Genomic DNA, 12,167 nt, shown 5'->3' with positions numbered 1-12,167 from the left:
CTAAGCGGCCCCCCTCGCTTTTTGTGTGAGGATCCGAAGGGGTTCTCGGAAAGAAGAAGTTCTCTCGTTTCTTTATTTGCCCGGCAATTACGTTTCCAGAAAACATTAGCGGGGACGAAGTTGGCGATATTTCTACCGGAGACTTCTTCTTGTTACATCGTCGTCCGTCGGTGTGTTTACGTCTGTTTGCAAATAATTATTTATCGACGCTGTTCGGTTGGAAACGAAACCCCCCCAGAGGAAAAAAGTCGAACGAATTCGGAGGATTCGAGGACCGATAAGAAATTTTTAAACAATAAGGAAAAATTAATATACATAATATATACGATTGAAGATACTTTGCAAGAGACGGTAAAAAAATGCCAGATTCGTGCATAAATGTACGCACGAAAAATGGCGGGATTAAGAGGAGGAAAACACGATGAAAGAACGATTTATCAAGATCTGCTGTTCATGAAAGACTTCTAATTCTCGGCCGCGATTTTGCTCTCCATCGACTCTGTAGGGAGTACATTGCAAGCGGTGTGAGTTTCACTGACAATGAGTGGCTATTGTCATGTTAAGCGCTCGTCTTTCACCCTCGTCGTCGGTTTCGTTAGCCCCGAGACCGTTTCCTCGTTACTGTTTTTATAGGAAACCTTATTTCGCATTTTCTTTAAAAAGAGAGACTAGACCCATCGGATGAGGGAACAGAAGCTTGGGATCGTTTTCCTCCTGGTTCTCTAGAATGAATTATTGCGCAGTTAATCCTGTTCTCGAGCAACGAAACGGGGGGCGGCCAATTCGCGGGAAAGCAGGATTGGCAACGATATTTCCGCGGTTGTGGAACAAAACATCGTGAATCGTATTTACTTCAAAAACTTTCGTTTTGTGCGTTAATTGAGCTCTGCGGAATAGAATCTATGCTTTCGTTGGAATCAATGCAGTCTAACTGAAATTCAATATTCAATTTATACAAATATATTTATTAAATTACAAGTTTACATTGTATGTCTATTACATTTTGTCGCGTTTCTAAGACTTTTTTCTTTCATTTTACGATGAATGCATTACTCTAATATAAATATTTGAAATCACGATCCAACAAGAGGGAACCTCCAGATGAGAACGTGAGATCATTCTGTCGTTCTATCGAAATCAGGTTTGTTTGAACACTCGCGAAAGCACGATGGGTACATAAAGAAAAGAATTAATCGCTGAAACGCGTCTTTAAATAATTACGCTGTCGAATGATTAATTACTTTTCAACGTTTATGGTATTTTTTAACTTCCTATTTCCTCGTATTTAATTTCTTTCAATTATAGAATAAAAGTTCGATCGTTCTAGACTGAGATCATTCGTGAGCCACTGTTCTAATGATTAAGAAAATGTTTCTATGGTTTTTGATTTTGAAGTTTTAAACGAACGTAAACGGAATCGCGGCAAATACGACAGCCATATCCGTATTTGAACGAATCCCGGTGGAAGGGTCGAGGTCAACGAGAAGGGGACAAACGTATGGGATGGACGGTCCGCCGTCGAAAGCCAGGAGCTTTTTAACTAGTGGATACCACCCCCGATCGGTCGCTTCAGATTAATTTCATCATGAATGTTAGCCCAACACTCGAGATTCAACCGCAGCCAAACACCCTCCACGATACTCTATTAACAGTTTAAAGCGTATTACAGTCACGACGCGAGCTTGTTTCGATCGTACGCGATGAGCCTGGTCGAAGCTCCACGACCGTGACAAATATTTTTAATAAACATAAACTGTCTCATATATAATTCACAGAATTAATGAAATGGAAACTTAGAGGGTTGTCTCAACCACTAAATACAGTAAAATTCTGATTATCTGGCATATCCGAGACTAGGAAAATGTAGGAAAATTGGACTATATCTACATATAAAATGACAAAAACAAGGAATATAATCACAGACGTGGTATATCTTATATTTTCGGTAAAGAATTTTTGTCTCGAAAATGCGTAGGATTTTGGGGGTATGTATTCACCATAAAATGATTGTAATTAACCCCCGCAAACAAACATAATTTTTTTAGAACGATTGAAATTGTTTAATTTCGTCGAAAAATGTCTGCACCTGCCCCCTGACGATTTTTCTTAAAAAATCGTTTTACATTTTTCGATCACGGGTTTCGTTAAACCCTCTGAAGCAGCGTGTTATCGTTTCTTGCGCGGTTGACAGAGACACTACCAATTAGGAGTGTCTGAAAGGTCGAGGCACATCGGGTAAGCTCGTTTCCAGAAGACGAGGAACACCCGTTCGAATTAAGAGAGTCCCAGAAGAGGGAGGAAGAGGGAAATAAAGGAAGACTCGATCCGCCAGGGTCTCTTTCTTCGTCTGTCTCGGTTTCTCCTTTGCCTTTTTCGGTGGAAATAAAACTGTTGTATCTACTAATAAAGGCGGAGTCTTACTTTTAAAAGCGCGTACTGCCGCTACTCTTTCTCCTTCTATCGCGCGACCGTTCTCCCTCCGAGTTCGCTCTCTCACCTTCGTTCTGCGTTAAAATAGGAGGGATTAGTTCCTATGGTAGCACGGGGGCTTAAACATTGATGAGGTTTTTAAATGGGTTCTCCTTTGACGATAGTAAGAGAGAGCACGAAAGACGCGGGCGGCCAACTGGCTGGGGAACGACGTAGAGGGGGAGGGGGGTGGACAGAGCGGGACGATATTTACCGGCAGATTAAAAAATCGAGGGAAAAATTAAGTGTTACGGGGGCACGCCCCCGTGCGGGATTTAATTCTACGTAATCCTCTGCTAAGATCGCCGAACCAGCTCCCTCCCCTTCTAACCTAAGAAGGTCGCCTCGTCGTTCTCGACCCTCCGTCGACCGGGATTCCTTCTTCTCCATTTTTTTAAATCTCGCGCTAATCGTCTGAGACCACGCTTTCAAAATGTTCTCGATTAGCCGCGCGTAAGAACATTGTAAAACGCTCGGGGGAAGCCTCTTTCTCACTTTATTAACGTGTTCGCCATCGCTCTTCGATCTTCGATCGGGAAAACTACCCTCACGAACCACGTGTACGTTGTAGATGGAACAGGAATAAATTTATAACACGTTTTGATGTAACCAATACATATTTCATATAATAACAACTGGTTTTGTCAATCCTCTTTCTTGTAATCGAACTGTTCTCCCTCCAAATGTTTCCATTGCCTTTCAAATATCTTCACAGTTCATATATTCCCAACTATCCGCGATGAAATGAAATTTTCTTTTGCTCGCGTAGTAAATTGTGGCTCTGTGTAATTGTAAAACTTTCGAGCAATTTTCGCGAGAAAAGTACGGTCAAACGGAGCCTGTCGACCCTGTCGTCGGGCGTATAAATTCATCTCGAGCAGTTTAGCAGCCCCGCGGCTGATGGAAAGTTCATTTCGGTACGAGTCGAGGTCGGTCGGCGATGGGTCTTTTTCCCGGGCCGTTACCACTCAAATAATAATGTGGCTTAATTACATGAGGACAAGTCGATATGTTGGCGATACAAATATTTAGAGGGTGGACGGCGAGTAGCCGCGGAACGATGTTATTAGTAAATTAACCGACATCAAAGAAAATGCGAGCGGTGGTCACTCACTCTGCTAATGGAAAGCCTGCATCCTCCTGCGCGAGATATCTATAGACGTACTTACGTACTGTCTGTACAGATACGTTTCTACGTTTCAGCCATGCCGTCACAAACGCCCGCGCGATCGTTATGATTACGTACAGTCGCGTCTACGACCCCCTCGAAGGGCCATCGAGAGTTCGAGATGCTTCTTCTTCGGTTTGCTTTCTAAAATAGCAACGAGATATGACAGATTTTTCTTGAAATATCTTCGAAATTAATTTCTCGTTGATTCAATCTTCTTCTCAAATACGAACCGTTGTTTTCATTCTTCCTTTACTGTATTTTAGAATGGTAATATTCGAATCACAGAAGCAAGTCGATAACCCCTGTAAAATATCGCGAGCGAAGCCTGGTCTGGACCCATTATTTCGACCCTACGCTACCTCCAGGGATTAGGCACACTAGTCAATTTTCTCAAGACCTGCGAGCATAGCAAAGCCTCCTATTATTAGAAAACAAATTTTATTGAATAAAATAATATCTGCTCGAATACACTTCTGCTAACGAAAAGCTTAAAGGGATCTTTGATTTTTTTTTGCGTTTTCTTAAAGAATATAGTGTAGAAAATATACCTGCTTAATCTTATACTTTTTTTCGCCCAAAAAATTTTAAAATATCACTGAAATATGCATAAATAAACCTTGTAAATTTGACTGCACAAAGTCTTATAGTTCATTCACAAAAAATTGCCCAAGAAAGCCTAAACAAACGGGCTTCACGCTAGAAGAACTCCTTGAACGATGTAACTTGTTTCCCTCAGAAAGCTAATAAAGGTTTTTAATCTTTTTGTAGCGTACAAAAATACAAAAAAGCATCAACTTAATATTGGTCAACTCTGTCAACTTCCTCTTCCTACCCTCTTAATTTAGACCACCCCCCAATCTAAACGTTAAAAATACATCAAATTCCCTTCGTCCATTTTTCTTTCGCGCGTTACAGGCTGATCCAATTCTCGAAAGCAGGGTTATTCATTTATTATCGCGAACCAGTGTCGCTGGTTAAGAGGATGATGCATGCAGAGGGTGACGAGAACCTCTGGGAGTCGGGAGGTCCGTGCATCCCTCTTACCGATTTCCTGGCGTCGTCGTCTCTTCCTCCGGTTACTCTCGACGGTCTTAAGGGTGATTTCTTTTCGTTCCTGGCCCCGCCAGACTAAATTTCGCGCGTTAAGCCCTCGGTGTAATCCTGCCCTTAATATTCAAAAACGTGATCGCCCTGCCAAGCGTCCCGAACGAAGGAGCTGCCCCGAAGCTACCGTTCGTCCGAACCAACTGGGCGAACCGGGGGGCGAAAGGGGGAGAGGGGGGAAGCTTTTCATATGCTAATTGGCATTCGTCATTTTCTTATGGCGACGACTTAAGTGTGCTTAAGCGCGCTAACTCCTTTCCCGATGCCTTAGACGAGCGTCGTCAGACTGGCTCGCGACATTTTCGAAATTGAACGATTTCAGACTGAAATTTACAGGTTTCAGAAGATACTGGAAAAACGATAGCGAATCGATCTGCTTTTTCTTGGGACTCTTTCATAGGATTATTACTAATATACAAATAAGCGATTGAACGCTATGTACGAGTCGAGAAAGCGAACAGCAAGCGATCGAACAAAATATTTCGTTTCAACTACTTTTTGGAATATTAAATCACTCCGAAGGAACATAAAAATTCCCAAAATAAATTTAAAATAAACCTACCATCCACGTTAATATAATGAAATAAATTGTCAAATACGGGAAGTTAAATTTTCTACAGAATCTGTCCAATGTCAAGATGGAGTTAGATATAATATGAAGAACCCTCGAAATCGATATATCCATAACAGTTATTTTCAACCCCTACTGTGAACTGTGTTTCCATCAGTACAATAAAAATATACACACAAACATTAACTTACAAGTGGGATTAACTAAATTATGGACCTATCGAAACGTGAAAAATGGATTTCGAAGGGTTAGCGGACGATCATATTACGATTAATATCTGTTAATGATAATTGACCATGTGTAACGCGTAAATATTTTTCCCGTCCCGTGTCGAGGTGCGAGCATTACCGTGGCACGTATCGTAGCACATGCGTATATTACACTCTTAACTTTATCGGAGGATATCTGAGCGGCGTATCTGTAATAAGATAACGCTTGAGTTCGTCGATTAAAAGTGCCGCGCCTCTGGCCTCACGCTGGTCGAGCTGGTTTGTCTGTTAGCCCAGTTTTTACGTGAAACGCAGGAAAAACGGCGAACAGGAACGAGAACGACGCGATTCTATTTGTTCGTATCATCATGTGATTGCGCGACCATTTTCATGGTTGCACCAGTTACGAAAAGCAGTGCGTTCCAGTGGCGTGTTGTGAATAAAAGTAGGCGCTGATCGGTCGACGGATCGATTTATCGGTGAAGTAAGTTTACGAGAATCCGACGACAACGGTAAATTAAGACCTCACGTTCGACTATCGAAAAACGATAAACGACGAGTATCGGTATTAGGATAATTTCTGACGGGTACGAAGGTTCGTCGGAATATCAAATGACATAGAAATTCTGAGAATACTCTACGCGAATACGTCATCAGGTGATTCATAATGACACATAAACGCACTAGACACGTGTATTCTATGTATGTATGCTTTCTCTATTGCTGTGTGACTGAAGGAACAACTTTTGCGGGGGTTTTCTACTTTTATGGTTTGAAAAATGGGTTGATAATGTTTGAAACATCGCCTTATTATTATACTGACGTTTAAATAAGTGAAAGAAAACATTTTCTTCGTCATTGATAGAAGATATTCTAGCTGTTTTGAAAATCTGAAATAAAAGTCAATACTTATTCGGAATAAATGTATGCTTGGAAATCAGAATAACGGAACAAAAATAAAAATTGTACGTTTAAATCTAGATTTGATAAAAATTACTAGCGATATCGAGTCGATTTTAATTCGTGTTTTTAAGAAAACTGCGTGTAAAGTTTGTATTAAATCAAATGCCTCGAATAGCAAAGATATTGATCTATTTTAATCTAAGAAGGTGGAACGTGACTAATATCTTAAATCTTCTAGTCATCGCGTGTAATACACAACTTCAGTAAAAAAGACGCTATTTAAAGAATCGAAGATTACTACTTAATATCAAGCAAATAATTTCGTGCTTCCTAATTCACTTCTTTCAGATAGAAAATTTTCTTTTGACAATTCTAAAATTTGCTAAGTAGTACTATGTTATCTCAAGCTTTAATATGTTCATAGTCCACTAATCGACACGTGGTTCAAGGCAATCATGACTCAGAACTTCATGAGTCACATTACATCCCCTAATAAAGAATAACAAGATTCAAGGTGTCACAATTATTACTGTTAAATTATTTTTATTAGTTTATGAGTCACCTTTGAATCAAACAATTTTAGAATTATTTCCTACGAGTGAGTAACGCGTGAATCGTGATAATTTTGATCAATCACTCGCTAAGACAGTGAACTTGTTAGATTGAAATTTTATTTGAGCGTTTCTGAAGTACCAACAAGCTAATAAAGCATTCCTGAGACTCAAATATCGATTCTGTCTCGAAGGAATGACCATACATCTTCAAGAAGTGGTGAGATCGGAAGTAGAAGGTGGTTTGTCAGGACCAGCCAATCCGATACCAAGTCAATCGATAGACTGCGGTTGTGCACAATTACCATGCCCGAAATTAGCAAAATTTGCAACCAGACGACTCTTCGTTGGACTGATGTCGTGGGTCGGTTTGGTCCAGGCTGCTGCGTACGCATACTTTTACGTATCCGGCCCCACGATCGCAAGAAAATTTCAATTCGATCCTTACATAATGGGCACGTATTCCAATTACATTAATTAATTTCATCACAGTTAAAGAACTTCTCGCTTTCGTCAAATTTTTAACAAAAACAATTCATTGAACGAGATACGACACGACTGTGAATTACTCTTAACAATTAATATTTAATTCGATGTTACTCTAAGCACGATTAAACGATACTTGAATGTTACAGAATGGGTCCTTGTAATATCAGATTTGACACCCTTTCTTTTTGGATTACTCGTTGCATATTGGGGCGATAGGATCCATAGAGTCGCCTGGATCGGTGGTATAGTTCTTTTACAAAGTGTATCATATTTTATCATGATAATTCCTCATCTGACGCATCAAATCAAGGTTGTCGTAGATACAAACAACGTCACGCATATGTCGTTATACGCAGGTGAGAAACAAAATTTGAATTTAAAAAATTCATTTCAAAGAATTTTAAAAATTAATTTTCCAGACGACCATCGAGAACTGTGTTCGCCAGCCCTAACTAGAATTATTGCAAAAGATGACGAATCGTGCTACTTCACGTTCGCTATGATCGTGATCGTGCAAATTATGACGGGAGTGGCGAACGTTGCATACTTTGCTTTGGGTATTTCTTATTTAGACGATAACACGAAAAAGAAGCACGTGGCTGCTTTCATTGGTGTCATTATCGCTGTGAAAATCGTCGGTGTTCTTTTGGGGTACATTCTGGCGTGGGTCTGTCTCAGGTGAGTAACTATAATAAGAACAAATTGCTTGTATTAATCGTTCCATACATTAACCAGTCAGCTGTGGCGACCCCTTTCCAGAGCGCGTGCTTGTTTGTTCTAAACATATCGAAATTTACGAATATATTTTAGTTTTCGCTAAAATTACAATTAGTAATTACAAAATTTAAAGAAAAACACGATCCTTGGAAATAGTATACCATCCAACGAACGGTTTATCGCGATATTAAGATTTTTAGCAACAGGTAGTAGTTACAAATAAAAGTAATTAAACGAAACGAATTAAATGGCCACTAATTAAAACGGATCGACTGTCGCGAATTTCAACACAGAAATGATCAAAGTATCCAAGCAAATGTACCTGTAAAAAATACTTATTGGTGCAGGATAGACGCAGTAACCTTGACTACTATAGACTCGTACAGAGACCAGATTGGAGCATGGTGGCTAGGATTTCCGATTCTCACAATATCATTGATAGTTCCTGGTTTATTACTTTCATGGTTCCCCAGAATGCTGCCATCGGAGGTAACTACAAAAAATAATTAATATTAAACGCGACTCGTAACATGGCCATTCAGTTAAAATTGGGCACGAGAAAGTCATTAAAGTATTTCGAAGGATTTTTTAAAATATACAAAATTGTTGATTTTACGAACGTTTCGTCTCGAAAGAAAATTTTCTTCGACCCTTGAAGATTTAGTCTACGCCAATGATGCTTATCGATGGAATAAATAAATATTTCGAGATTAGATGGAACGCGATAGGATTGTTTATTCGAAATAACTGCTCTGATTCTATGCACTGAAATCAGGGGCTCGCAATTTCGGTATTCGGCTTTCCAGTTCATCGAAAAATTCTCTTCTTGAGTACCCTACAGATTCTAAATTGGATCTCTCAATATTTGTCCATTGACAGTATGAGGCAGATACGATTGAAAGCTTTTCAAATATACCTCGCAATCTTCTAAAACCTGTACTACGTTTGCAATTATTCGGGTTGCATTAATTCGTTAAATCGCAACGAATATTTGATAGCGTCTCTTCGAACAAACGCGAAACACGCGCGGTTGCAGGAATTGATTTTCGATTCATTAATTTCACGCTTTCTGAATTCATTTCTGCTAATACATACTCTGCAGACCAAAGCTGTGTAAATTTACAAAATTCGATTTTTTACCAACGAATGTTTGTTCTTTGAGAAGTGAAAAATAAAATCAACAATTCGATAAAATTCGAGACGTTGCTCCGCAAGGTGTCTCGATTTCTCGTGGAATGGCCTAATAATCAGGACTTACTATAAATTACAACTATATCACTCGATGGAATGATCGTTCATAATTATACCAGGTCGTTGAACAGGCTGCAGCTTCATTATTAAACAGTTCTAGCAGATATAATCAAGAGCCTCGAAGATCTATCACGAAGAAAGTTGGCGGTACGAATTTCTGGCCATCGTTGAGCAGATTATTCGTTAATAAAATTTTAATAAGCAACGTCCTGGCCTGCGCGCTCTACATTATGGCGATCGTGAATTTCATGGGTTACGAGAACCTTATTATGCAGTCGAGATTTCACGTACCGAAACCGATCGGACTGCTGCTCGGTTTCAATGATCCAATGTACTCGAGAATGGTAGCGAGTAAGACAAGAACATTAATAATCGTAATAATTCGTGAATTTATGCCCTGGAAATTCAATTGAAATTTCTCTTAATTCCAGACATTTTAAAACCTATACTAATTGGCTTGATTGTGATACTCACTGGCCTAGTAATAGCGAAAGCAAGACCCAGCGCCAGAAGCGTCGTCGGATATGGCGTCGTCGTTCTAATTTTATCGGCTGGAATTATTTTCTCATTGACCGCCACAGGTTGCAAAAAGAATCCCATAGTTGGCACCGATGACAGAGGATTGTAAGCAAAACATAAACAAATGTCTCTTTTAAAATGTTTTACACCCCGAATTCTGACTTGCAAACAAATTCATAATTCTAGTCCTCGATGACTTTTGTCAGAACCTCTGTTTCGTGGCTTCCAAATAAATAATTAAAATTAATTATTTGTAATACGATGCACTTTACAGAGTTTAATATCTTTTAAATGCGTTGTCAAGATCTAATAATGTTTAAAATGACTCATAAAAGTAATATGGTGGATAAACGAAGCACCTGTGTGTTCTTTTAAGGATTTATCTCCCGAAGTATTGCAATAAAGATTGCGGCTGTTCGAACGACGCCGAATTTCGTCCCGTTTGCGACGCGAAAGGCAAGTTCACCTTCTACAGTGCCTGCCACGCTGGATGCACTTCCAGCGACGTGAAAAACGGTAGAACGGTTTACAATGATTGCAGTTGCGTGGAAGATGTGACAAATTCGAAAGATGGCGAAGCATGGGACGGACCCTGCGACTCGAACGCCTGTCAACTCGGTTGGCTGATCTTCGAGGCGAGTACATCAGCATTTATCTCGATCTTTAAAATTCTAAAGATATTCAACATTTCATTCTTCTTCAGTTCGGTTCCATGTTGGCGTACGTGTTGGGGGCCTCGTCTTTCGTCGGGGACTTGTTGGTGGCTTTAAGATCGGTCTACGCCCAAGACAAAGCTCTGAGCATCGGTTTCTGGATGATGTGGTTGGCCATTTTTGCCTACGCTCCAGGCAAATTTCTTTACGACACGATAGCAGACCTAACGTGTCAATACTGGGGAAACGAAGAGATCATCTGTCATTTGCACGACAGTTCAAAGCTTGGCAATTATCTGTGTTATCTGACGGGTGGTCTATTGATTTTGTGCGTCCTGCTGAAGATCGTTTTATGGTTCCTTTGCAAGGAACTGAACCTCTACTCTCAGGAAGAAAAAGAACTTCCACCTGGTGCTGAGATGCAACAGCTGATGCCGGATCCGTCGACCCCTAAACCGGTGGAGCCATCGGATACTGCCAATAATGGTGAGAAAAATATTTCAGTACTCCTCGATAGACTAACAACTCTGCTTTTCATTTTTCCATTCGAAGACGACGCAACGACCAGCGTAGTCGTTACCAACGAATCAGAAACGAAGTCTACGGAGTCTCCTAAACATTCTCGAAACGCAGAAGAACCATTCGACAACACGCCGCTGAAGTACGGGCCCATAGGTCCTGGAGATCGACGAACAGATGCAAAGCCTCCCGTGGTTCAAACGTCACAGAAACAAAAGTCCAACATACGACACCTGGACACGGACGTCGAGCTGAGCTCCAGCGACGACGACGGGAAAAAGGACTCGAGCCCGAAGGTGCCCTACCTCCCACTGGATCTCGACTCCGACGTGGAGAGCGATCTAAGCAACACGGAGCCTAGATCGCGCAAACGTATCCACAGCAAAGACTACGATCGCGATCAAAACTCGAAACAAAGCTCTTCGCCCAGACAAGAGTTCCCAAATGATCCTAATCACATCGATTTCAGGCTGGCCGGTCAAAGGAAGGATCCGAACAATTACTTGGATGGTTCGTCCAAGACCAGTAGTTTCGAGTTTTCGAAAAACGGACGCGAGAATGAGGTGCGCAAGAAGGGTGATTTTAACGAAGTCGGTATACCTATAATGGATCCTCCTGGTTCCCGTCCGCCACAGTCCGATGCTCGTTTTTTGAAGGATGTAAAATCGTTGATCAATCGATACGAGTTGAACAGCGACCAAGTCGACGGAGACGGAGAGTCCGTGAAATCTGGGGAAAGCGGTAGCCGTCCAGAATATAAAGGCGTCGGTGGTTTTCCGTTGGTGGCCATGGCGCCGAAGAGACCATCCTCGAGGGCACAATCCTCGTCGGGATTTAGCAGTTTGGCGGACGGTAAGGTCCTCGAGGATCGACCAGAGTCCCGAGGAAGCAGCAGCCCGATGACATCTAGCAAAGGAAGCAGAGGAACGTTGCACACCGATTTCTAACGCTCGATGGAGTCGAGTTCAATGTTCCAAAATTGAGGAGAACTCTTTCTCAGTGTTCTAACCGTACACTGCTCGTGCATTTGAAAATTTTACA

At 41.0% G+C, this 12,167-nt stretch overlaps 1 protein-coding gene across 1 annotated transcript; it reads left to right on the top strand.

Annotated features, from left to right (window-relative positions):
- Window positions 1-5,813: 5,813 nt before the first annotated feature.
- On the top strand, window positions 5,814-12,131 carry LOC143348451 (solute carrier organic anion transporter family member 74D). The gene is made up of 10 exons (XM_076778663.1): window positions 5,814-6,008; window positions 7,173-7,433; window positions 7,614-7,823; window positions 7,887-8,145; window positions 8,532-8,673; window positions 9,495-9,786; window positions 9,867-10,059; window positions 10,331-10,589; window positions 10,658-11,093; window positions 11,160-12,131. The coding sequence occupies exons 2-10, from the start codon at window positions 7,175-7,177 to the stop codon at window positions 12,071-12,073; spliced, it is 2,964 nt and encodes a 987-aa protein (XP_076634778.1). The 5' UTR covers window positions 5,814-6,008; window positions 7,173-7,174; the 3' UTR covers window positions 12,074-12,131.
- The last annotated feature ends 36 nt before the right edge of the window (window positions 12,132-12,167 follow it).

Source organism: Colletes latitarsis, chromosome 2 (genome assembly GCF_051014445.1).
Source record: "Colletes latitarsis isolate SP2378_abdomen chromosome 2, iyColLati1, whole genome shotgun sequence".
NCBI lineage: Eukaryota > Metazoa > Arthropoda > Insecta > Hymenoptera > Colletidae > Colletes > Colletes latitarsis.
This window is presented reverse-complemented; position numbering and strand designations above follow the sequence as displayed.

What these genes read in the sequence shown, in the direction of transcription:
- LOC143348451 (XM_076778663.1), top strand. Translation starts at nt 7,175, where the DNA reads ATGACCATACATCTTCAAGAAGTGGTGAGATCGGAAGTAGAAGGTGGT. An exon ending in ATTCGATCCTTACATAATGG is followed by an intron (nt 7,434 to 7,613) that starts GCACGTATTCCA and finishes TGAATGTTACAG; the next exon opens with AATGGGTCCTTGTAATATCA. An exon ending in ATCGGATACTGCCAATAATG is followed by an intron (nt 11,094 to 11,159) that starts GTGAGAAAAATA and finishes TTCCATTCGAAG; the next exon opens with ACGACGCAACGACCAGCGTA.